Source organism: Leucopleurus acutus (assembly GCF_964270905.1).
Source record: "Leucopleurus acutus genome assembly, chromosome: 1".
Classification (NCBI taxonomy): Eukaryota; Metazoa; Chordata; class Mammalia; order Artiodactyla; family Delphinidae; genus Leucopleurus; species Leucopleurus acutus.
The window spans coordinates 61,866,792-61,894,740 of NC_139142.1; the positions used below are offsets into that span (position 1 = coordinate 61,866,792).

General features: G+C 38.6%; 1 protein-coding gene across 1 annotated transcript in view; it reads left to right on the plus strand.

Annotated features, from left to right (window-relative positions):
- The window catches only part of LOC309960358 (uncharacterized protein), a gene marked incomplete at its 5' end in the record, with an annotated part of 36,029 nt that extends 8,332 nt beyond the window's left edge, over positions 1-27,697 (plus strand). Inside the window, 2 exons of the mRNA XM_082837081.1 lie at positions 25,240-25,416; positions 27,265-27,697. Of these exons, the coding sequence (XP_082693207.1) occupies positions 25,240-25,416; positions 27,265-27,410 (323 nt within the window). The 3' untranslated portion in view covers positions 27,411-27,697. The remainder of the gene's footprint in view (positions 1-25,239; positions 25,417-27,264) is intronic.
- Positions 27,698-27,949: the final 252 nt, after the last annotated feature.

A 27,949-nucleotide genomic window follows, 5' to 3' on the forward strand; every position in this document is an offset into this window, starting at 1 on the left:
TCGGCACCCACCGCTCGGCCCCAGCGGCCAGAGGCGTCCCGCATCTCGGTCCCCTCGGCGACTCCGCCGTCGGGGCTTTTTCCGGAAAGGATGAGGCACCGCAGAGCAAAGGCAGGCAAGCCGGCTCCAGACTCCCAGGTCCTCCCTCCTGGACCCGCGCGCTCGGCCTCCCTCCCCCGTTAATGTTCTTCATTAATTTCGGAGGCAAAGATGTCCAAGTTTGGGGGGAATTCGTTTCATCTCTCCTAAATTCAGAAACGGAGTCTTCAAAAGTCTTAATGTACGTGTTTAGTTTTTTTCTAGCATTCAGATGAATGCGAAGCCACGGATCGAATCCCGTCACTCATTTGGGGTTAGCTTCTCCCGATATTTCACACGGAAAACAAAACTGGGTCCCTCTTATTTGTACTTGTCCTTAACCTTTGCAGCAACTGCTGTAGATGCGGCTCTATCCATTCTCTAATAGATTTTTACCAGGGGCTGGTGACAGAGAACTGATTTCTTTTCTATTAGGGTTTAGCACATCTTTGTTGAAGGCCTGTAGAATGACCAGGGATTAGATTTGCATCTCTTAGACGCCCTGTGTGGTCTTTGTGCGAAGCTTGTAACTGTTAAAAATGACTTGTTAGGAAGCGTGTGGGCTCTCATCGCTCTCCTTTTGACAGAATGATTGTGAAATTCAGATTGGCCCTGTAGGATTTAGCCCGCAGATTCCACCTGAACTCTAAGCAATTAGACCCTAATCTCACTGCAATCATATTTGAGTTAGGATTTGTTGCACATTGTTTACTTCAGTTAAAAGTAGTGGAATATATATATATATATATATATATATATATTTTTTTTTTTCTCCAGCTTTTAAAGTGAAATCTCCAGGCGTAAAACCTCAGGACTTCTTAGAAACGGTTTTGGTGGAGATGGGGATTTCTTTTCGGTACGGTTTCCTCCCAGTCTTCCCGCCCGCCCCTCCCCCATTTAAATAACTCTTCTTTCTTCCCCTGTGGCCACGCTCATGCCCGGAGTATCTTCTCAGGGGCTGAATTCAGGTCTCCTGGGAAGAAACGCTTGGAGATGACTCCCTGCTTCCGGGGGCGCCCAAACTCCGGCGTCCCCAAGTCCCCGACTGGGCTCCGCCGTCCCGCTGGAGCGCGGAGCTTGCCCACCCTCGCTGGCTGGCGGGCTAGTCCCCGAGTGAGCTCCGTGCAGCGGGCGCTGGTCGGGTCGGGGGTCCGGCTTCGCGCGGCTGAGCAGACGCTTCTAAGGCGCCCGGCGCCCGCTCGGCCGCACGGCGACTGCGAGGCGGCGCGCGTCCTGCGACCGCCGCGTGGGTCCGGAGCTGCCCCCGGGACCCACTGCGGCCCCTTGGCGCCAGGACGTGGGGGGAGGGAGGGTGGTCTCCTCCGCGCCTCTACCGGCCCGGCGGGCGTGGGGCCTCGCGGCCTGGCTGCGGCCAACGTCTAGGCCCAAAGCGCCCGGGGCGGCCTCCAGCCTCTCCTCGCCGGGCCCCGGCCCAGAGCGCGGGGCTCCGGGCGTCCCCCTGCCGGGCCGTCAGGCTCTCAGCGATTCTCAGGGCATTTCACCCCGCCGCGGTTCCCAAAGGGTCACCTGCTGTTACTGACTGTCAAATCAGGTCACCTTCGTAGCATTTCTTGATCTGTGGTGACTTTATCGCCCTCGTTTATTTATCCAATGCGACTTTGTCACTTTATTTCCTCAGAACATCTCATTCGGGAGACACATGACAATGACTCCGGGTTATCGGGATTTTTCTACTTTGATTCACAACCACTTATTTGCTCCCAGTGAGTCTGATTCGGTTCCCTGACTGCTTCACCTTTCTTAGCACTATCGAGCGAGCCAACGATGTAAACAAAAATTTTCTAGCCTGGAGGACCTCAATGCCATATATTTGCGGGGGGGGGGGGGAAGAGGGAGATACCACTTTTGAAACTTCCCAATAAACTTTTTAATAGCAAGTGCTCTCGTTGTCACTTGTCTCAGAAAAAAAAAATTAAAATGTGCTTTGTACTTGATTCCACAGCAAGGAAGGAAAGCCAGCCTACAACCTAATTCTGCCTTTGTAACTAAAACATTTTAAATGAAGAGAAAGTACTTTGCTGACACTACTTATATAAATGTGAGCAGTGCTTTAAGCAAGTGGTGTTCTCTTCCAGTATTTTCTGCGGTGGAGTCTATTTTAAAGAGGCTCATCTCTTTGGATAATTCTTATAGCTAATTATTCTTAACTTTATTAAGAATTCTTAAGGGTTCAAAGGAATAAAGGAGGTTCTGTCTTGGATGGGGGGAGGTGGGAATGTGGTCTTGGGGGTGGGGAGGAAGGGGGGGCAACACTGTGATAATCTCTTTGAGATCTACCAGAAGTCTTGATCTATTGATTGAGGATCGCTGCTCTAAATGAGTCCTGTGTGCAGTTTAGTGCAGTTTTTCATTTGTGAATAGGGACTGTATCAAAATCCTAGTGCAACCATGACAATTGGGTAATCACACACAAGGCATCTTTGCTAATGGAGAGATTCTGTAAATATGTTTCTAGTGAATACACAGATAACAGTCACAGTGGAAGGGTCAGGTGCCACAAATCATAGATTACTCTGCCAAGGGTTGCCCGCCATCTGAGGCTTAGGAAGGACGTTAACTGCCTTTGCACTCTCAGAATACTCTCCTCAGTTTGTGATTTCACTTACTTGACCCTACTTCTGTTATTAAAAAGCTGGCAGGCGCAATCAAGGGCAAGCAGGTTGGCTACCTACCCTTCTGGCAGCTCTCCAATATTCCCATTTAGCTGCCAGGAGACAAGGAGAGGGGTGAAACAGTCCTGTAAGCCTGCAGTAGCTAGAAGGTACCAGGAAAACTTCAGTGGCAGCAGGCGGATCCACCTATCAGCCCTGTTTCTAAATGCTTCACTTCATATATGTAATACATTACTCTGGGGAATTCACTCATAGGAAGGTCAGGGAGGGGAATGATAAGAAGTGACTTAGGTAGGGGAACTCTCAAGCAGTTTCTTTGGATAGTAAGTTGTAAGTGCATTACTTGACAGCTCCAGTTTTGAAAACTGCCACAAACACAAACACGATTTTCATTGCTAACAGGGAGCAACACTCAGGAAAAATGTCCCTTATCAGATAGGAGTAGGGAAAAATGAAGAGCTTTTAATGAAATTTGGAGGATTATCACTTCCTGTCCATAGAACAAACCTCTGGCCTTTCACATTTGCTTTAGTAGAGAAATTGGTGCTAATTTGTTAAAATTTAGGTACTCAACTTTCAGGGAAATGTGGAATTGAAATATATAAAAATAATTTTTTCCTATCTTAAACTGAAACAAGCAGGTATTTGGCATACAAGAACATTGCAAAAGCAAAATACATCTCTCGCTAGTATTAGCATTCTTTCCTTGGAGATGTAAAATCTAGGAGTATATAACATGAAAGAATCATAAGCGTGAAACAAGACTTTCTAAGTTCCCTTTGTCAGCAGGATAGGCCCTTTTCTCATACTCTTACATTGGAAGTGGCTCTGGGATCTAGAATGAACTATCATGACTGACGATAAAGCCATCACTTTTGCCAGTGGGTACCATGAGATGTAAACTGACTTCATTGATGAAGTCTTCTCCAGGGGATTTGTTTGTGTGAGAGGACTTATAGCACTTTTTGAACAGGAAAGAAAAGTACAATTCACTGAAGTATGAGTGTTCAGGATGGCTAGAAAAGTGTATTTTTGGAAGAATATTATATTTCTAATATGTCAGGTGGTCTCTAGATGTAAGATATTTAAAAAACTAATTTTTTTCAAAATTAGACTATCATTACATTAGCGTATTCTTGAAGAATGGAGATAGACATTACTCATCTACATTACCAAAGGGGAAAAATATTTAAAAACCAGATGACAGACCAGCCTTATAATTTAAACAATACTGAATGGTGAACAATCTTCCAAGTTCATTTAAGCAGGAATAGGGAGAGAATCTCTATAAAAGTGAATAAAAAAGATCTTATTGTACCGATATGCCTAATCCCCCATTTTATTAGCTTATAATGCAAATCATTACTTGCTCTCGCTACTAAGAGCCATTTTAATGTAATGGATTCATTTCAGACCCTCAAGAAAACCAAAGACTATGTCTTTTTATAAGTTTATGAGGAACTTTCAACTGGTCCCACCCAAGTTGAAGACGTAGGTATATTTTTTTCTTGCTTTTTAAGTTAAAAGTTGGAATTTATGCTGATGAACATTTTCCATCTTGGCTAACACTTGCTGCCAGAGAAGTTTTTCTCTCAAGAAAACAGATATCAAGTGGACAAGAGGAGATTTCAAGCCTCTGTGATTTGATAGTAGTCACATTTCACATTCTTAAATTTAGAGCTGTAAACAACCATATTGGTTTTTTTCCTTTTGTATATCTGCTGTTAGTCAATACCTGGGTACTGACTGGCACATAATAGTTGTTTAGTAAGTTTGCTGAATGAATAAATTTATGAAACTCACTATTTCCCTGACTGTAATCTTTTTCTGATATATGAAAATGTAAAGATAAAGGAGTATTATTAGCATGTTTCTTCTCTTTTTGAAAATGTGAACAAAATACTGTTAAGATTCTATGTGGGTTTGACTCAGAATGACAGAAGAGTGTCCCCATTCTGTCAGTTAGCAAGAGAGGAATCTCTGACTCACATTTCTCTGCCTATTCAAATGAAAACTGTTTTAGGTAATGCTGTAATGTTTAAAACAAACAAAAAACCCCCAAAGCTTAGATGTAGCACAAAATGAACCCTAAAAATTAATGACTTGGAAAATCCACAGAGTTAATCTCTTTTTTACGTTCCAGATTTAAACTTTCTATGGCACACCCACCATTCAAGACCTTTAAAATTCTAAAGGGTAGCCATCTTCTGAAGTGGTGAGGGGACCAGGAGGTCACAAATCCTATCATTCGTTAAAGGGTGGGGATAGGAAATTGCCAGCGTGGTCTCACCTACTAGAAATCGTGTTGATTGTTAATAATAATGCCACAGAGGGCTGCTCTATGGAAGGTCGCTGGTGGCCAAGGGGAATCCATGATGCGGGTGCAATGGCTACTATTGCTGTATTCCCCACTTCTTTCTTTCGTGAGCACCCCTCACATTTGTGTAGGGACTGTAGCTTTGGGGCAAAATGGAACCTTGGAGTGATGTCATTGGGGGAGGGATAATCAAAAGATTGGAAGTAGCTTCAGAGTTGGGAAGGCCCTGTGACTTTTATTGGCCCGAACAGCTACTAGAGCTTCTCTTCATTGATCTGGGGCCTGCTCAAGATGATATACAAGTTAAGGGAACACTGTACTGGCAAATTCTTCTCTATTTTGAATATGGAGCCCTTCATCGATGACTGTGAGGGTATTATTTCAAGAGGAAAATGTGTGTTTATGTACCAAGGACATCCCCCGCTTCAGCTGAGCTGTCCTAGAAGACATTTGCATGTCGGCAGCATTTTCTCAGCAAGATGAGGAAAACTGGAAGGAGTTAAACCATAACAGAACCCCAAATAAGCTGACCCTTAAATCTAAATTCCATTTGTTTCAGACTAAAAATCTTTTAAAGCACTCACTTGGCACGAAGATACTGATATTACTTCCAGTTTATATCCAAACAAGCATTGACATTTTTAGTGGGTTACAGGTTATCCTTCAACTTGTGTTTCTAATGAGAAATGGAGTCACAAAAGGAACCGTTCTTTACCAACTGTTCTATACCATGTCTGGAATAATGGTGACCCACTCTTGACCCAAGAATTCTCCTCTTGATTCCCAGTTAGATAGGAGTTGGAATTTCGTCACCACCTTCATACCAAAGTCAACTTTCTACGGTGAGAGGGTGATTATAAAATTGTGCTTAGAGCAAACAGTTGATAGAAACCAAAAACAGAGGTTGACACAAATATCCTGTTGTCAGTGTACATCCAGTTTAGACATTATATAGAAGAACTAGGGGATATCACCCTAAGACTTAAAGATTTTGTGATAAGAAAAAGAATATGGTGGCCTATTTATTGATTTTTTTCATTCAGTCAGTAAACATTCACTGAGTGCTTACACCAGGCAAAGTACTAGGCATGGAGAAAGAGCGGTGCCTCTGACCTCAAAAACAATGTGTTTGGGGAAACAGTCATGTATATAGGCAGAGTTCAATGCAATGAGTGGAGTAATGTGAGCTCTGTGCAAAATGCAGCAGTATTTCATGGGAAGAAGCATGTATATTTGGCAGGAGGAGAAAAGGTAATGCGCTGACTTTTGAAGGAAGAGCAGAGCTTGTCAGGCATTCCAGGTGGAGGAAACAGCATGTGCAAAGGTCTGGAGGCAAGGAGGAGCATACTGTGTTGAGGGAGTCATACTCAGTTTGTATTCTCGAAGCAGAAAGTGTAAAGAGAGGGTTAGGAGTAAAACTGAAGGGGTGGTACTGGTGAAATGTTTTGAAGACCCTTGAAGGCCAGACTAAGAACTGTAGATTTATCTTGTAGCACACGGAAAGCCGTAGAAAAAATTCAAACATAATCAGATGTGCATTTTAGAAAGACCATGTTGTCAGCAGACTGGGCAATGGATTGGAAGTGGGGACAAATTAGCGACAGTGAGACTATATGGTGGTTGTTTTTACCTGCCTGCTTGGTATAAGAGTGCTAAAGAGAACTACCTTTCACTAAATAGATACAAATCCTCAAACCCTGGCAAGAATAAAGGCATGAAGATAGCTTCCAAAGAGGCATCTTTTAAAGAAAAATGGCTATTGACACTGGGTAAAGGTCGTTGGTTAATTTTGTATGCCCTGTGTATACCTTTTAGGGTCAAGGATACGTTGCTCATTGTTTTACTTAATTGTATGATTGGCATCCACCCGGGCTGCCCTTTCTGTTACTGTGTTGGAAGGCAGGGTGGGGTTGTAGAAATTGTGCTACCAATCGTGTCTCTAGTTTAGCTTTACCTCCTAGTCTTTGTAAGACCTTGGGGGTGTCACATTACCTCTTTGGGCTTCAGTTTTCTTAGTCATAAAGTGAGGGGCACAGCATAAGTTGTTTGTAATGCCACTGTATTTATATTGTTCTATGACTTGTGACTCTGTTTGCACTTATTAACCTCTCCTAATGTTGATTTCTTACTTCATCTGAATGATTTTTCACAATTTTAAGAGGGACGGAAATGTTTGGAAGATAATTCCAGATGTGTTATTTAGGGCAAAATTCTGTTTTTTGGTGTTTTTTTTTTTGCCGTACGCGGGCCTCTCACTGTTGTGGCCTCTTCTGTTGCGGAGCACAGGCTCAGCGGCCATGGCTCACGGGCCCAGCCGCTCTGCGGTATGTGGGATCCTCCCGGACCGGGGCACGAACCCATGTCCCCTGCATCGGCAGGCGGACTCTCAACCACTGCGCCACCAGGGAAGCCGCAAAATTCTGTTTTTATTGCACTACTTTTAACACAATTAGCCTTCCTCCTGGAAGTAGCAGGATATTGGTAGCCGTTTTGAAACTGGCCTTTCTGCTCAAATGAGTCACTTTTTATCCTCATATGAACAAAAAGATGACTGTTTAATCACTTTCAAAGTCTACTAGTTTAAGCTGATAATTTAGCTCTGATTTTTAGGTTGTGGATTTTCCTTTCCAAAATGATTTGTTTCTTGGGTCAGATAATTGTATATTCATTCTCAGAAAGCTAACGTATGGATAAAATCGTGGCCCTTAAAATTATAGAAAATGTACTGCTTCTAATAATACTTTCCTTATTTTAAATTCCTCATTTCCTTGGAAACTTTCTGTTATTTAATGCTCTTTCTTTTCACTTAAGGGCCTGTTTACATTAGTAATACACCTTCCAGAGCTCTGGGAGTTCATAGGGTTTGTACCTACAAAACAGCACAGCACTGTTTCTGTGCTTCAGAGACGTGCACGGGTCCCAGGGCAAATCAAAATGTTTTTAAATGTATGACATGTGTGAAGTTGATGAAAATTCATGACTTCTCTCTGTCAGGGCTGCTTGAGCTTAAGTCATCAGAGAAAGGTGAGTGTAAAGAATTTTATTTAATACTTTTAATTCTGGAATCCTTCCCATTCCTTGTGATTCCACGTTTTAGTTCTGTTCTATTTAGTAGACTGATTACGAAAATAAAAAAAATAAAAAATTAGCAGCATGCTCTAAATTGGTTTTCAGAATTTCCTGCTTAAACCATCACTCAGATGTATAACTTTTAAAGAGGAATTGAAATGTGGTTTGAGAATGTAATCACGTACTATAGAACATACAAAATACATGTGAAAGACCACACGAGTGCTGTTAATTTAACTGATTATACTTTATGCTTTAGAAATATTTTCAAATTTATCTTTTAAAATTGAAAAGAAAATATTGCAAGAAAATTTTAAGAGATAAAAAAATCCAAAATGCTTTTGATATTGAGATCAGCTGTTTTTAAGTAAAAATCCATTCAAAGCAAAATAAAAGGCATTGTGTAGTGTGTGCTGGCTAAAACTGAGAACACAAGAGCATTGCAGTTAATTAGAACCAATCAACAGGATGCTTTGCAACATTTCTCACATCAGTGCACCATCTGATCTTCATAATACAAATTTCCCACAGCCTTGATGCAAAAAGGACTAGAAATAAATATTTGAGTCATTAAAATATATGATGTATTTCAATTGCTTTTTTCAATAGTTATTTTTAGGTCATTGTTATGAAAATAAGATTTTGAAAATCCCCACATGTTTTTCTATATGTGTTTTAGGGGGATAATCTTAGTTACATTTTTTTGGTTTTAATTTTATACGTGTTTGAACATGAGAAAAAAATATCAAATTTTGAAAATAAAACTTAAAGCATGAATTTGAGTTTTTATATGATTTATGTATGATTACTGTACTTTTGAAAGATAACCGGGCTTTTCCTGGACTGTTGAGCCGTTATATTTTGAGTGATTAATTACAAATAATGAAGTACTACATCATTAACAGGATACTGAACTAAGTTAATTGCATTAACATTTATATCATATATGTCTTAAAAGAATACACAATACTTAACACTATTATATTTCTACAGTTTATTCAATGCTTGGTTCTACTCAGAAGTTTTACTTTAGTTTCATTTATTATACATCGGGAATTGTTCTACGAGGACAAAAATATGGCTTTTGCCATATTTTCATGAAGTTCATAGTTTGTTCATTATAAACAGCATTTGTTTTCCTTTTTTTTGCCCTCTGCATCCTATATTTTATTTTATTTTATAATTTTTGTGTGTGTGTGTGTGTGTGTGTGTGTGTGTGTGTGTGTGTGTGTGTGGTGTGTGTGTGAGTGAGACAGATGCTTTGTTGTCTTCTCACATTAAAGGTAGAGCTCCCTCTGGGCCACTGAGGTGCTTCAAGACAGATTCATAAGACGGCTTGTTAAAAATGTTTAACTTGAATCAGAAATATATACATCTCGACAATAACTTATAAGTTTTTCTCCCTTATAAAAGTTAATTTGTGAATGTCTAGCAGGTGCCTTTTTTAGAGGCAAAAATAGCTCTGAAACGGGTGCTATTAATAAGAGAATTGTCTTCCAAACGAGTAGATGATCGGTCTCCTATATTTATAAAGTACAACTCGCTGACGGCAGTAATTTACTCTTCAGACTGCAGTCATCTCTTGCAGAAAGGAGACGTGCTTTAGAAGAAAACAAATACAGCCCGCTTTTGACCATTTTTGGGTTTTGTTTGTTTGTTTTGTTTTAATCTCTATGTTTTCTCCTATCGCGTCACACAAGATGTTTTTTTCTCTCTCGGCTCCCAAAAGAAGCTTTCTGCTGAATATTTTCTTTGTTGAGCACGCATTGTATATTTCTGTAGAAAGAAAAAAAATCATAGTTTCAAAGAACTATCTTCTCTTCAGAACCAAACTTTTTTCTTTGTACTCTTCTTGTCACAGATTTGATCTACTTCATTGCAGGAGGGTGTCTCTTAGCTGGGTTCTCTCTAGGAAATTTACTCTTTCTCTTGCTTTACGGAGACAAATAGCTTTGATGGCAAATACTTTAGAACGCTCATCTCACAAGTACAGAAAAGACTATGTTAGGATGTAAACTTTTTTTCTGACTATAGAGCCTATTAAATGCATAGTAATATTTGTAACATTTAAAAAGTCTGATCCATTTGCCTGTCAGGATTGGAGCAGTTGCTACAAAGGTTCACTGCTCCATGAAAAGCAGTTTCAATAAATAACAGCCTGAAATGGGCTGTGTTGCAGTTAGTTTGGTTTATAGGAATTAGAGTAAAAATGCTCTAAAATTCATATTAAAATAACTCTGTGTATCTCTAACATCACTCTTTTTTAAAGCAAACAATTTAAATAGAAAAGTCATTTGATAAAAATAATTGGTTCGCGTAAAATGGGACTCACATTCTTCTGCCAGATAATGATTCAGCAGCTACTCTAACTTCAGTGGTACTTCATTAGATGCAATTCTCATTCATCTTGAAGTCTTAAGAAAAAAGCCACGTTCTTTATTTTTAAAAATTATTTTTAAAGAAGTAAACAAATGCAGGAGAATGGAATAAAATCTCTTTACTTGCTGTTATTCAATCCTTTAAACATTTTCCTAGGGGACAGGAATGTCATATGTTTAGTTTCAGGACAAAGACACCTTTTTAAACGAAGAGCTTAAAGAAAATCTATAAAGAAGTTCATTTAATAGAAAGTAGGCTAACTAAGCTTTTGGTTATAAAAATTATCTACGTTACAGATTAGAAAATAACTAACATCTAATGAACTTTAGAACTAATATAAAGTTAATCTTTAATAAAGAACATTCTTAAAAAAAATAAAAGCAATTACAAGCAACTTCTGGAGTTCATTTTGGGTAACACGTCCAGGGGGCACATTTACTGTTTTTCTATGGTTTTCTGTGGTAGAGCTGATTTAATTTGGGAGTTAAGAAAACCTATGTAACTTCAGAATGTTTTCAGGTAGTCGTTTTATGCTGGACAGGTTTTATGAAGGACTAGTTTTATGCAATTAACAAAAACAGAAACCTTAGAGTCATATAACATTAATTAACTCATTTATCAATTATGGATTATTATTACTGCTATTATTATTTTGCTTGAAAAATGACCAAGCTATACAAGCCAGGAATTTCACGTTCCTAGCAATGGTTTAAAGTTCTTTTGATAGGTTAGCAGTTAATGAAAAGCCCCTTACATATGCTTCATTAATATTCCTATTTATATTTTGAGACTCAAATGAATTTAAAAATTTAAGATCATTAAGTGATTTTAGCTGCATGTCGTGTTAAGGCAAAAAAAATCTATTGTAAACTGATTGAGTTCATGTAAGAGAATGTTTGCACTTATGTTGCTTTTTAATGGAAAGTTGCTAAATGTAAAAACATTTGTTAAAATATTTTATTTGTTAATGAAAACAATTCCATAGATATTAATAAACCTTCCCTTTCTTGACTTTCTATCAATTTTTAATTTATTTTAAAATAAAAATATTTATCTTCAAAGGAATGAGTAAATATATTTAGAGTTCAAATTCACTTTAATGAAAGAGAGTTTAAAATCTCCAACAGGATAGTGAACTGTTTACTTGGCTTCAGTTTGTCTGTCATGTACATGATGTGACAGAACTAACTAGTGAAAACTAACTAACCAAAACCAGAGATCAACTGAGAGGATAGTCAAGAAGGAAAAAGGAAGACTTGCAGGAAATGATATTTTCCCATCAGTGGATAGGCATGCATACATTAAAGGCATAAAAGGCAGCAGGGGGAGAAACAAAAGCTGTATACCGAGGATTCTGCAAGTCTGAATTAACCAAATGGAGAAAAAAATGAAATCATTCTGCTTAAACTTGTTCACTAATAAAAGGAGAATCGCTTTTGTTAAATATGCTTGGTGTGATTATCAAGCAAAATTTTTTTCTCCCAGACATCTATGAATAAAACATGTGTTTGAGCATTAGGTAAACAAACAATAAATGGATGAGTTCAGTTGCAACATAATAACATTTTATTTAGAAAACATATATAATCATATTTGTATTGGCAATCCAAATTTAATGACTTCTTTCAGTAAAATTAAAGTGCCTCACAAATAGCATCTTATGCATAAGGATTGCTTATTCTTTGCCCATTTTTCTCTATTTTTCCAAAGAAACAGATTTTTAAGGTCTCTGCTGAACCATACATAAACTAGATGAAGCACGATTTCTCAGAAAAAAAATTTCCTTTGGATCATCTTAATTTTAGGTTACAGATGTTGTAAAAATAAATTTTAAAATACATTTCTAGGGCTGAGAGAGAAAATGTTCTCAAGTCTAGTGTGGTTTGGGCTGATTTGAACAAGGCTCTGTGTATAGCTGAACCACAGTCTTTGGCTTATTAGCCATTTCATTAACACAACATCTTCTGTAAACTATGAATGAGAAGAAACCATTTACAATAAGGAAAGCAAACAACAGAATGAATTTCCTGTGTTGGTGTTTTATAAGACTGTTAAACAGAAAATGGAGGGAAGAACTCTCTTTAGACGATATCACTTAATTAAGTAAAGCATCCTAATCAGAGTCCCCTCCAATTGTAATGACTGTAGGGTGTCAAGTACATTTCTCTCTATATTAGAGTATCTAACTGCAATGATTTATTGATATTTATTTTAGAAGTACAACACAAAAGCAATAAAACAGGAAAAGCAGGGAGAAGGGAACATGCTATTGCTTACTGCAGGTACAATCAGAGCACTTCAACAAAATTCCTGATTTTCTTGTGGAAGGTTTTCCTTTCGAAAATAAGAGCACATTTTTAGATGAGAATATTCCTTTCCCGCATTTGACTCTTTCAAATATTCGCTGTGACGTTTCTTTGTCCATTGGGTGAATCATTGATTAACTTTCTTCACTGCAAGAATCACCACAAATGAGTGGATGAGCACCTGCTGTTTTCTGCAGTGACATTACTGGATTGCATTTTACATTGATTTTAGTCTTAAAATACAGCTTCTCTGTATGGGAGAGAGATTTGAGACAGGAGAGTCAACACACTGTATAGTCAGACAGACATTGGCTGCCCTCCAAGCTGCACACAGCATAAACCTGTTTATCTGCCACATTTCACAAATCTCAAAAACATAGGAATAATCAGGCAAGCAACTGGATAAGTGATTCACACCAGGGAATCTAACCAATATTCTGATGAGAGGGTTCTATGATGCTAAGACTTTGGGGCAAATAGACTTGTATTATAGAAACTGCACATAATAAATGTGATTAGTGGTTCAAAGGAGAAAACACTGTATACCAAAACGAATTTGGAGAGGTATTCCCAACTCTGTGGACCTTGGTTGGATATTTATGTGGAAGTTATCTGGCTAACTGAGCTCAAAAATATACTTTTACCCATATCATTTCAAAAACTGGGGCAATGTGCATTTGGACTTAATATTAGTTGACAAGATAATTCATTTCTAGATTCCTGGATCTAAATATTGGAGGCCAGTGCCTTAAAACCACAAAATACAACAACATATATTTAAAATTACCAAACATGCTTAGAACCTATTTACTTTGTGGAAGCAAACATTTCTTAAACAGTTACACTCATTTTTGTAATTGAGGATTAATTGCTTGGTAATAAGTGAATTAGGCAAATAAAGGTACGATTATTCATACATTTACTGCTTTCTTTATTTTTCTCTTAATTTCTGTTATTTCTTCCTCAATTGCTGATCTTTTAACCTCTCTTTTCCTTATCTCAACGGTTATTGTGCTTTAGCATTCAGTCGTAAAATGGAAGTTCTCGAAAGTTTGGGGGCTAACCTCAAAAGTATGCTTTGGTTCTGAAGATCTCTTAAGATTGTTTATGAATTTCAGGCTTGGATTACTTCCATAAACAAGACCCGGTTATAATTACAGCAAGATGAATTGTCTATTTGCTCGGTATGTTTGTCTATTAGCTTCTAGTATAGACCTACCATCTTAGTACCAAGAGAATGTAGGTTTCTCTACATTTGCAAACACAAAATAGTATTCCAGAGAGAAGAGGAATCATATAAGGCATTAAAATTAATGTTGTACACCCCACAACTTTTTTTTTTCTGTGTTGCAGAGAGAAAGGCATTGCTAAAACTTTTGACGCTGGAAAACTTGGTTAGATTAGTAACCAAAGATATCATCATTTTAGCAACAGGAAATCTTGGAAAAGGTAGGTGACTCTGAAATTGATGTTCCAAATGAAATTTTGCTACTTTCAAACTTCTTGATTAAAGCCTTGCCTCAAGGGAACCTATACTTGGGTCTACTGCCAATTGTATTGCCAATTTTTTTTTCTTGCTTTGACATTTTCTCTTTTTCTTGCTTCTTGTCTCAAGTTTTCTTTCTTCAGGATCAGACACAGTAACTGAGTGGCTCTGCTGATCAGGATTCGAAAACCTAAAATCAGAATCTACCACTTAGTTTAAGTCTGCCCTGAGCAATCTATTCTTTAGCAACAGGACACTTGCGTAATATGGGAGCATCTTTTCTTCTTCACTTCTCCCTGATCTTGTAAAATGTGATAAAATTTTTTTCATAATTTTTAAAGTCTACTTCATGGGAAATCTTGCTGCAAATACAGTATAAAAACTAAAATGCATTCCTTGAAAGATGTGTGCAGGTAAGTGTCAAGTGTAAGTTTGGGGGTGGTCAAGAGTGATATTAAAATGATCGATAACCTCATCAACAGTCTGAAGGCTCAACACACTGATTTTTGTAATCACAGGAAATTTTATTAACCTCTCTGCGTGAGGTGGGTTTTGAGTGTATGTCCATAAAGTTGCAGTAGGGTTTGTGATCCACGAGATCAACCATAGCTCTTCCCTCAGCCATAACGAACTCTTCTGGAGGATCTTTAAAGGGGTGGTTATTCACTATAACCAAAATGTCAAAAATAATCACTAAACCCCATATAATCTATACACCATAGAAACCTAAGAAATAATAGATTGGCTGTGAGTGAACTTTTTAATTATAAAAGCAATACAAACAGGATATAAAGTTAAAAAAACTTCTTTTCTTTTCCCCTAGCCCCCTCAATCCCATATATATATATATATATATATATATACATTTTTTTTTTGGCCAAGCTGGCGTCTTGTGGGATCTTAGTTCCGTGACCAGGGATTGAACCCGGCCCCAGGAGTGAAAGCGCTGATTCCTAACCACTGGACCACTAGGGAACTCCCACTCATATATTTTATTTTATTTTATTTTTTAAATTATTATTATTATTTTTTTTTGCGGTACGCGGGCCTCTCACTGTTGTGGCCTCTCCCGTTGCGGAGCACAGGCTCCGGACGCGCAGGCTCAGCGGCCATGGCTCACGGGCCCAGCCGCTCCACGGCATGTGGGATCTTCCCGGACTGGGGCACGGACCCGTGTTCCCTGCATCGGCAGGCGGAATCGCAACCACTGCGCCACCAGGAAAGCCCTATCTGCTTAGATTCTTATCCAGGTGTGTGGTTAACCTTTTTTTCCCAACTTGGGCCAGGCTTCTAAGGAAGTGCTGTTCTCAGTCACTTGCGGCTGGTCTTCATCAGGTAGGAGTCCTCCAGGCTTCCTCTCCATTTTACTATTCAGCTTCTCTGTGTCCAAAAAACCCAGAACATTTACATGACATGTCCCAGTCACCGGATTTGAAGAGACATCCTCATCCTTGAAACTTCTACTCCTTATTCAATATTTTCATTTGGCCTGGTATCTTATGAGTCCCATTTTTAACCTCAAATAGAAACTTGGAAGTGCCTCTTAATTTCCACCCTAGATTTCAGCCTTTTAAGTTGAGGGTTACTTTAATCTTCTCAAGGTTATAGTCACACAAGGAAGTTTAGTTGGTATTCAGCATTAACATGCTAGGTGCTATGTAGGGGCTGTGGATGCAAAGATGAAGGAAACAGAGTTCATGCCTTCCAGAAGCTCATAAAATAGTGAAGAGACAGCACAAACTAAAGTACAGGCTACTCTTTGATAAGTGTTAAGACTGAGGTATTTAATAAAAGTTCTATGAAGTCCCACTTCTGGAAATGTATCCTACAGATATATCTGTATATGTACAAAAGGACACGTAGACCAATTGTTCACTGCAGTGTTGTTTGTGATGTTAAGGAACATTTTGAGTGTCTGTCGACAAGGACGCTTTACGTGGTTTTAATAAACGCTCTCTATGTATTGATAGGAAGTGATCTCCAGGATATATTTCTCTACGAAAGAAGCAAGCTGCAGAACATGTATAGCATATGTTGCCTTTTGTATATGAAATATAGGAAAATGAGATAGGAAACATAGGGAAATTAATGTTTGCTTGTATATGCATAAAAACATTGTAAGACCCCAAGAGAAACGAATGCACGTGCTCACCTCTAGGGGGCATCAGGGATTAGTGGGGTGGATGGGAAAAGGGGGTGAAGCACAGCTTCTCAATGCATGCCTTTTTATGTCATTTTAGTTTTTGAACAATGTGAATGTATTTGTCTATTCAAAAATTATATTAAGTAAATTTACACTGTAAGATAAAACTCCCCCTTCTCAAAGCTCTGTATTCTCTGAGGTATTTGGGAGTGCTTAGCTGCATTGATTTGGGATAAAGATCATTACATGGGATTGGACAAGGAGACTGAACAAGAGAAAGAAGCCTTTTTAGAGACCACGGAGTTTTTCATACCATATTCTTAGACCCACTATCTTACTGAAATTATTTTCAGCAGAGCTAGGAGGAAGGTTCTCTGCAAAGTTCTCAGAGATGAGATTTCTTATAAACAGGACATATGTAAGACATGGAGTAGATTTCATTCTTTAAACATCCTATAGGCCAGGCGGTTCAGAGTGGCCACCTCAGGTTTCCCATGATGGCTTTGTAGGAAAGGCATGATTTGCCCATATCTTGAGTTGACCTGCTTAAGTCATGAAATTGAGCAATGTGGAAATGTTCTTCTTTAACTTTTAAATAAAGGTCTTATGCAGAAATGCTACTTTTCTTTGACAAGGATGTGTTCCCTAAATTTCCCAGAACACCACATTAAGGTGATTTGGGGAAAAAATAATAGGATAGAATTAGATCTTGAGAATTCTTTGGTCACTTCCATGAACTGAGAATATGAGGTTATGAAAAAGGGAGGTAGAGAATAAATAGCTTGTGAGAAAAAAAAGTTGATGATAATTTCATAATAATAAAAGATAGTGTTAGGAGATTGTTGAAGAGTGATATAAGCATCACACAAACCACACAGGGACAGAAAAGACTGCTGGTGGGTGAGGGGATTTCACTTCCTTGTAGGTTTCTGCACCGAATCTCCTCACTATTACTTCTACTACTACTACAGCTGCTACTGCTGCTGTGCTCCTACATTTTCGGCTCGTTTTAGCCATTTTTGTCCATAAGACTACACCCAAGTGATAAGCCCTGGTTACCCAGGGAGCTAGTGGCAAGGCTGGAAACATGGAGGCGGGTGAGCGTGAAGGTAGGTGACTCAGCACCTTCCATTCACCAGTTTATTTAATCGCTCCCCTGCCCCCTGCCCCGACCCATATCATTTAGTCTCTCAGCTGGTCTCAAATCAGTCCTGTGGTAAAGGATCTGAATAATCCTGGTGACTTGGGAACAAGGCTTCCAGATATGATAAGGTGACCATAATAACGTATTCAGCCTAAACCTAGTATCAGGTACTTTTTCAAAGTACTCGTGACTCACCATTTTTATGCGATTCCCACACAAATGTGAACACGTGAAGCAGCTATTGCCAGCAATCAGGGCTACTTGTTACATAGCATCAGTAAGAGGGACTCAGGTGAGAAACAACTTTGATTATAGGTATTTAGCGCAAATGTACATCAGTTGTAACTCCGTAAATGTATTTCTTTTAGCAGCTAATTGAAATACTTTATCAGTGAAAGTCTTGACACGACAGTTATACAAACACACGTGTAAGAACATGGGGAAATTAAATAAGACTTACAATATACATTTTAACAAAACGATGCTTAATTTGTACTCCCTTTGTAATTTTCACTAAATATTGTGGTGAGTATTTCTTACTTGAAATCCTAAGTATATGGGCATTTATTACACACAAGATGAAAATACTTCAGGAGGTTTGTGATTAACGCCATGGTATTCAGGGACAGTTTGCAGAGACTTCCAATCAAAGACAAAGGGCCCAAGAGGATGATGAAACACACAAAATAGATGCATATATACAACCAAGGACTTAATTCAGATGTCTCGTATCAGCTCAGCTCTAGCTCTTGGCGTATCAGGAATGTCTCCAAACAAGCATTCTCTGCACCTGGCCCAAGGCTGCCCTAGGGATCAGCGCCTGGGTAGGGTGGCTAGATAAATACAAGATGCCCAGTTACATTTAATTTCAGGTAAACAATGAATAATTTTTAGTATAAATATGTCCCAAACATTGCATGCAACATACTTAGGCAGACATATGCTGCAGTTCTGATGTGCTTACTCTCTGAGGCAAGATGCCTCACAGGTTTGAAACCCCCAAATCCAGAACTTCAATCTAGCACCATAGTCTTGGTTCTCTTATTGTGTACTGCCCTCACCCTCTATTGCCTAACCTTGCATCTTCCTTATAGAACATTTTGTTCATACTGCATATTTTCGAAGAAGTTTTTAAACATTAGTGATTGGAGAGAGACATCGTTGCCTTCCCACCAACTGTAATACAGAGAAAACACTAAAACCTACTTTCTTTTCTCTCTCTCTCTGCCAATTTTGATTTTTCAAAGGCAAGTCCTTAAGGTTTAGTGCTAGATTTAAAAGGGTGGGCAGATATGGAATAAGATAGGAGGGTTCCTTTCAGACTAAGTTTGTACACCTGGGTTGGTTTCTAGGGGTTGTGGTAAAGGTAGCTACTCAAAGGCTTAATTTTAAAATTTCTAGGTCAAGCCAAATTCCACCACTATTAAAATCCAGCAACTAAGGAGATGAACAGCAGTGTGGTAGAATAAAGAACAACAGATGTAGAGCTGTCAGATTTGAGATTGAGGCCTGGCTCTGTACCTGAACCAGCTGTGAGATCCTAAGCAAGTCCTTCAGCCTCCATGAACCTCAGTTTCCTTCTCAATAAAAATGGGGATAGTGGAGAGATGAAGTGACCATAATCATTGTTCCCAAGTCACCAGGATTTTTCAGATCCTTTACCACAGGACTGATCTGAGACCAACTGAGAGATTAAATGATATGGGTCGGGGCCGGGGGCGGGGGAGCAATGAAATAAACCGATGAGTGGAAGGAGAGATGGTGAACTATGGAGAGAGATACTGTGTATAGCAATGATTTGTAAACTTCAAGTCCAGTCTAGATGTTTGTAGCGATGATGATGAAGATGACGGCCAAGACATAAAGAGACATTACAGGAAGTCATTTATTAAAGAGATATTTTAATTCAGACCCTAAAAATGTTAATACCTACTCGGTTCACAGGATTTATATGCACAAGAGTATTGTTCTTATATGGTTTGGAAAAGAAAAAAAAAAACAAACCCAACTCCATGTGCTTTTAGAAGAAAGCTTACTAAAATCTTTTGTGTCTAAAAATGGGATTTGAAAAAATTGAAGTATAGTTGATTTAAAATATATGTTAGTTTCAGATGTATAGCATAGTGATTCAGTATTTTAAAATTATACTCCATTAAAAGTTATTACAAGATAATAGGTGTAATCCCCTGTGCTATACAATATATCCTTGTTGCTTATCTATTTTATACATACTAGTTTGTATATCTTAATCCCATACCTCTAATTTATCCCTCCCCCTTCCCTCTCCTCTTTGGTAAACATTAGCTTGTTTTCTATATCTGTGTGTCTGTTTCTGTTTTGCATATACATTCATTTGTATTATTTTTTAGATTCCACATATATGTGATATCAAACAGTATTTGTTTTTCTCTATCTAACTTATTTCACTAAGCATAATATTCTCTAGGTCCCTCCATGTTGTTGCAAATGGCAGAATTTCATTCTTTTTATGGCAGAGTAATAGTCTATTGCAAGTACATATACCACATCTTCTTTATCCATTCATCTGTTGATGAGAATTTGGGTTGCTTCTATATCTTGGCTATTGTAAATAGTGCTGCTATGAATATTGGGGTGCATGTATCTTTTCAAATTAGAGTTTTCATTTTTTCCAGATATATACCCAGGAGTAGAATTGCTGGATCATATGGTAGCTCTTTTTTGTGTTTTGAGGAACCTCCATACTGTTCTCCATAGTGGCTGTGCCAATTTATATCCCCACCAACAGTGTAGGAGGGTTCCCTTTTCTTCACATCCTCTCTGACATTTGTTATCTGTAGATTTTTTGATGATAGCCATTCTTACAGGTGTTAGGTGATATTTTTGTTCTGATTTGCATTTCTCTAATAATTAGCAATGTTGAGCATCTTTTCATGTGCCTATTGGCCATCTGTATGTCTTCTTGAAAAATGTTTCAAGAAAAATGAAAAATGTTTCAAAAAATGAAAAAACCTGAAAAATGTTTATTCAGGTCTTCTGCCCATTTAAAAAAATTATTTTTAACACTGAGTTCTATGAGCCGTTTATGTATTTTGTATATTAACCCCTTGTTAGTCATATCATTTACAAATGTTTTCTCCCATTCTGTAGGCTGTCTTTTTGTTCTGTCAATGATTCCCTTTGCTGTGCAAAAGCTTTTAGGTTTAATTAGGTCCCATTTGTTTATTTTTGCTTTTCTGTCCCTTGACTGAGGAGACACAGCCAAAAAAATATTGCTACGATTTATGTCAAAGAGTGTTCCACTTATGTTCTCTTCTAGGAGCTTTATGGTTTCAGGTCTTACGTTTAGGTATTTAATCCATTTTTAGTTTATTTTTGTATATGGTGACAAGTGGGATTTTTAGAGTATAATTTATTTATGTGGCATCACATTGAAAAATGGATAATGGAGCGACAGTCTAAGAAACATTTTGTTTAAAGCCTTCTATTTTGTGTCAATACTCATTCAACAACCAACCTATTTATTTTGTACAAGCCTCAGATGCATTATTATTGTTGTTGTTGCTGTTCTTATTGTTATTACTATTTAACATTACAGGTTGGAGTCTTTGATGCACAGAGGAATCTTTCATGAGGTGTTGAGTGTATCCATCTGCTGAGAGATAAAGCAGGGAGAGCAAAAGAACAGATGGGACCAGAGGTCTCCTGGTTCCCTTTTAGCACTTCCATGCTATGCTCAAGAAGGGTGAACATTTCAGGAGGACTGAGCCATCAGGGCACTGGGTACCAACTCTGATTGAAGAATATTTATCCTTGCTTAATTTTACTTCATTTTTAACTACATGACCAATATGTATGTGTTACAGAAAACTAGAGAATATGGATAAGCAAAAAGGAGACAATCATCCCTAATTCTATCCTCCAGTGTACAGTAGATGTGACTGTACCTGCAAGATGCAGTGGTGCTCAACAGAGCAAAAAGCATAAAAGTGGCATCTTCCACAAGAATTATTTAACCAAGCACATGTGAGACACAACCCAAGACCTGTGCATGTATGTGTGTGTGTGAGTGTGTGAGTGTATATGTGTGTGTGAGGGCAAACTCTAGAGAAGGCTCCATCTCAGCCGTCTTACCTAACTTCTTCTTCCCTAAAACCAGTCCTAAAATTTGTTACTAAAGTGATAAAATGATGGTCCTTTCCTAGCATTTGACTAAACTACTCCTGTACTCACAAGCTTCCTCTAGTTTTCTGTGATTCTTGGATACTTGGAAAGGGTTTAGAACAACACTGGGCACATGGTAAGCCCTCCTCAGTATCAGCTGTAGCATGATTGCTGTCTAAATTCACCTCCCAAACAGGCCCCATTTTCTGCTTGGTGCTCTGTGAGAGACTTAGGCTTAAATTGTGACTCACCATGTACCAGCTATATGTTCTTGGACAAATTAAGTAACTTCTTGGTAATGTGAATTAGCCCCACACATCTGGAGTACGTATGGTGCCAGACATTGTGTCAGGTGCTGCAGACCCATGGAGAACAGCTCAAACGTGGATACCGCCTGCCAAGCACTCAGTGCCTGGGGAGTGGGGACAGGCAGCTAAATAAATACTAATACAGAACCATAAGGAAAGCACATATGTCCACCTTGAGTTGGATCAATAGTTAATAGATGAATCCAACAAATCAGTAAAGTAGAGAATTATAAAAAATATTATCTACGTGCGTTAAATGTTCTATTTCAACTTAAGCAGATTAGAGGTTGCCAGGGGACAGGAGAGGGGGATCAGGGAGTGATTACTGAAAGGGTACAGGGTTTTTCTGGGGTGATGAGAAAGTTTTGAAACGAGAGAGAGGTGGTGGTTGTACAGCATTGTGAATGCACTGTCACTGAATTGCACACTTTATAATGGTTAATTGTACCTCATGTGAATTTCACCTCAATTTTAAAAAAGCACGTAAATGTACCTTATTTTTGCCAACCTTTTGAAATAGGGCTAAGGACTTTTCTTTAGGTATATGTCCAATAACTGAAGTCCCAGCTCATCTTCCTGGCATAAACTACTCCCATAACATATATATTTTGATTTCCAGTTTTAGTTTCTTTAAATTGGGACAAGAACTTAAATACCTGACAGCATTGTTAACCAACTATACTCCAGTATAAAATAAAAATAAAAAAAGAACTTAAATATCTGAAAATCTATCTGAGAGTCTGTTTAGATTTATGATTTTTCTCATTTACAGCTTTTACATGCACATATAAAGTGACAGCAGTTTTTAGCATCTCACATTTGTGTCTTTCTACATTATTTTTCATAGAAAAACAACTTTCCTTCTGTAGTCATATTTTATGAATTTACATTATATTTTGTTGAATAATATAACAACAAATAAAGCAGATATAAGTTTGGAACAAACACATCTGGCTCTTGTTAGGCATACAATTCAATTCAACTAGTGGCAGCGGAGTTAGATGGGTGTACTAGAGAGTAGTTTACCATGTTTGATCAGTGGTGAGGCCAGGGCTATAGTACTATGTTTTACAGGGGAAATGATGTGTATCAAGTGAGTTGGTTACATGGAGGTCAGTTCTGAGAGCATTTAAAATACATGGATGCCCTTAAGAAGGATGTTAACCTGAACTTGGGGAAGTGATTATAAGCTGAGATCTAAAGGTTTGGAATGATCTAACCAGAAAGCTAGGAGATGGTGTTTCAAGCACTGCAAACACCCAGAGAGAAAAGAGAGCACCTACAGTAGAGGAAGAGCAGGAAGTATGGCTAGGCTGTGGTGTGCAGAAGGGGACGTGTTGAAAATGAAGCTTGAAGAGGATCTTGCAAGCCACATTAAGAAGTTTAGACCTTATTTTAGGGACAGTAGAAATCCATGGAAAAGTCTTAAGGAGGACTGACATAACTAGACTTGCATATTGGAAAGATTCCTTGGACTGCATTCCAAAGGATAGATTAGAGATGGTGGTGGGGCAGCAGAGGGATGGGGATAGAGGTGAGCGATGGTAGCATCTCAACTGAATGTAGTGCTATAGGGGGCAAGGGAGAGTGCTTTGGGGTTGAGGGAGAGAGGAAAGACCTGGTTCAGATGTTTCTGGCTTTGGTGGTGGTGCCGTTTACCAACATAGAGCACATGAAACTAGAGTAGTTTGGGGGGAAGATGAGTACGTCTTTGAACATATTGAATTTGAGGTTCAAAGAAGCTGTGGGATGTCCATTGAGTGGCAAGACATGTGACTCTAAAGCTGGATCAGCACAGAGTAGGTGTTAAAAAATTTAGTTTCCCTTTACCTAGTATCTGTTTCCTCACTGCTTGCCTTCAAGCCATTCCTCTGCTGTCACCCTCTCTCCTCTCAGTCTCCTACTTCTTTTTTTTTGGCTGCGCCAGGTGGCTTGTGGGATCTTAGTTCCCCAACCAGAGATTGAAGCCAGGTCCCGGCAGTGAACGTGCCATGTCCTAACTACTGGACTGCCAGGGAATTCTCTACTTTTTCTTTTCTTTTTTTTTTTTTTTTTTTAGCATTTTGGTGTATTTCTCTCCAATATTTCTATGCTTTAGAAAAACACAGTTGAAAACATAATGTATGTACTCTTTTCACTTGCTATTTTAATGTGAGCATTTTTCTGTTATTATTACTAACTATGATTTTTGATGACTGCTAGATATTCCCATCTTACAGATGTACCAAGCTTCACTTGGCCATTTTTTGCGGTACGTGGGCCTCTCACTGTTGTGGCCTCTCCCACTGCAGAGCACAGGCTCCGGACGCACAGGCTCAGCGGCCATGGCTCACGGGCCCAGCCGCTCCGCGGCATGTGGGATCTTCCCGGACCGGGGTACGAACCCGTGTCCCCTGCATTGGCAGGCGGACTCTCAACCACTGCGCCACCAGGGAAGCCCCTTGGCCATTTTTCTATAGTTAGCATCTAGGTGCTCATGTGTTTACAAACAAATCTTTGTTCATATTGCTGACTATTTCTCTACACTAGGCTTCTAGAAGTGGGATTACAACAGTGAACATTTTAAGGGGAATAGAAAGCTAGTTTCATGTTAAGGATTGGAAGTGATACTGCTGTTTTCTCACGGGACTATCTTTTTAGTACTTGAAAAGTACTATCTTTTCAAGTCCTGTTGATATTATCACCAGAAAAAGGGGGCTTTATGAATCTCATTTATCTTTTATATTTTGTTAGTAGCATCATCTTCTTTCATCTTAAAAATATTAATCATCTATTTGTCTATAGTGTTACACACTGTTCAGAGGGGATTGTATAGAGTTGATCCCTACATTCTAAAAGTTTACAGTCTAAGCGAGAAATACCCATGCAGGCAGGCATTCTTAAGATTCACCAGAATCAGACAGAAACTGTTAAAACTACATCATGGATGGACCTCCAAGTGTGTCTAGGGCAATCACATTTGAAGGATCAGGACCAAAGGACATTTATTACATAGACTTAGGGGGAAGAGATCAGTGGGGACTGGCTGGGACACCCAGCGCTCACCTGGACCACATGTGTAGCCTGCTCATTCCCTCTAAAAGTCTCTGTTGTAACCTACTTCTCTCTTCCAGTGCATAATACCAAGTGGCTGCTGTCAGAAATGTACTGTAACCACCACCTGCTTGACCTTTAACTTCCTCTCCCCTTTCTCTCTTGACCTACCTTTCCCATGTCACCTTTCTGTCTCCCAGCCTCAGGTCCCAGACTACTCCTGCCCTTTATTAGCAGGGGTGACCGGTGGCACTGGTTTGAAGAGCTTACCGGTTCTCCTGTCAGCCTGGAGTTGTGTTTGGAAAGCACAGGCCCCGACCGTGGCTGTCAGCCCTCCCAGACACCATCTGCTGCCTGTCTGTCATCATCAGCTTCAGGTACTGTGCTCATGGGTCTGGGCCTCCTCTTACCACCCTCTGCTGCAGGTGTCCTATGAGTGCCACCCTCCCTGACACGAGAGAGCCCATTCTAGATTCTAGGAACAAATCCTCCCTTGTCTGCCTCATTCCCACCGAAGATAAAAATAACACTAATAGCAACAAAAAACATTTAGTGAGTGCTTATTATTATTCCTTTAATTGTGTTGGTCCTTCCATTCCTGGCCATGACAAGAGACATGATATAAGTTACTCCTGAAGAGATCTGGTGACACATGTGGACAAAATCCCTACTTGTCCGCTGCTTCTGTGCCAAGTCCAGGAATGGTGCTTGCCTGCTGCTTCCAGTGACTAGTCACAACGAAGGAGGTCGTCAGAAGCCAAGGTGTTGTTAGGAAGAAGATTCACTAAAAGAAAGGCACTGACTTCATTCTTGGGCAGATGCTCTTCCTGTGAAGCAACTGATCCCTTTACCTAGTTTTCTTGTTCTTCCTGAGTCTAATCTGTTTTTATTGTGTTTCAGCTACGAGTATAGTAGAAGTAAATTAGAAAGAACTTTAAAAAGCTTCCCCCTCCCCATGTTGGCTTCATGCTAATATGAACTTATGGTCTGAAAGTAAGTTTTTTGATTATCTGGGTATGCAGTCATCCTTACCACTGACTAACTAAGAGGTAATTATCACCAAATATTCATCCGCTGAGGGGGAGTTACAAGTTATGGCAGGTGTTTGGTGAATAATAGTAATGCAATTTATTTTACTGTTTACTCTCAGAATGATCAGCTAGTAAAACACAAATTATAGCAACAAGGATATGTTGTACAGCGCAGGGAATTATAGCCATTATCTTGTAATAACTTTTAATAGAGTATAATCTATAAAAATACTGAATCACTATGCAGTACCTCTGAAACTAATATTGTAAATGAAGTATATTTCAGTAAAAAGAAAAAAGAAATTAGACATCAAAACACCCCACATATTATGGATTGGTACTTAAAATTATTTTGTTTGTAAGTCCTCTGTCCATCCATATTAGATCTAAACTTTTTTCAACTTTATTTTACTAATTATGTTTCCTGTGCATGAATCACATAATCATGAATATACTGTGACGCTAACTACCATTCATGTCCTCTCTCAGTGCTTGAAGTAACCCCATGAGGCTGATATTAATATTATTCCCATTTTATTGATGAGGAAACTGAGGCTCAGAAATTGAACTCCAGAACATTCTGCTCTCAGCCACTGTACTGTGATGGCATGTTTCATTTTAATATATTTTATTATTTCATGGATTCAAGTTTATCATGATCTAAGACTTATCTCCTGAACATACCAACTACTTTTAGGAAAAGTCTTACTGGGCACACCTGGTATATAAAGTAGATATTTTTAAAAATTCAACATTACAAGGAACTTTCCTAAAACTCTTTTGTGCTGCGTAATTACCATCTATCTCATAGATATAATATTAGATTCATGAATACAAAAGTTTCTCTTTTGTGTTAAAGTAATGATGAATTGTAAACTATTTAGAAGGGTGAACAATTATGGCTGATATGAGCCCCAAATCCTTGGGAAGTTGTCTGCAATTAGAATGCTCAAGTAAACATTAGTTGGACCGTTCTAAATCTTGGATTCTGTCTTTAACTTTGCTGCAAAATTAAAACATATCATCTTGTGTCCTAATTTCTGATCAGGCATAGGGAAATATTAGGAAGTGGAGAGATGTTGAAATGCCACACCTAAAGTCCTGTTTGGTTCAGTGTTCGGAGGAGCTGAGATGGGATTATGAACCTACTACTGTGTCTTCTAATGAGAGCTCTTTCTATTCCGCATTTATCAGATGTTAATTATTCATACTGCATGACTGAGGATTTTGGAGTCAGAGATTCACCTGCAATATTTGGAATACCAGTGGAGGTCTACATCAATACAGAATTTATACAGCAGCTGGTGCTAGTCGAAGCTAATGATGGAATTTCAGTTTAATAAAAAGACCCCCAACTGAGCACACCATCTTGAAAAAAGTATACTTATCAAACAGCTCTCAATCAGTTCAAGAGAGACACCTTAATTGGGAAGGAGAATATTTGAGAGTAGTTTGTCATTGCGCCAATTCCAGATCAATAACTTCACGTCTGTGCCTTGGTAGACATTGCCTTTGCTTTATGTTAAGGAACCATATCTACATCCTCTCCATTTGGATAAGGGGATCTTTGTTTCATTTGACAATGTTAATTCTTTTAATTCTCTGTATCTTCATAATAAACATGAGACAAATTTAGACTTGTGATTATAATGGTCAATATTATTTTTTATTTTAAAACAAATTTTATATTTTTGTAACAGGAAAGCAGTGTGTATGAGGTTTTTATATTTTCAAAAATTGTTTCATTGAACTAAAAATTATATGAGTAAAATTAAATTATGGTGGTTTAAGTAAAGGAAGAATATGCTGAGCAATGATGATCTGGAGTCATATAAAATTATCTTGGAGAAAACTATACAGAGTAACCTACTAACAAACA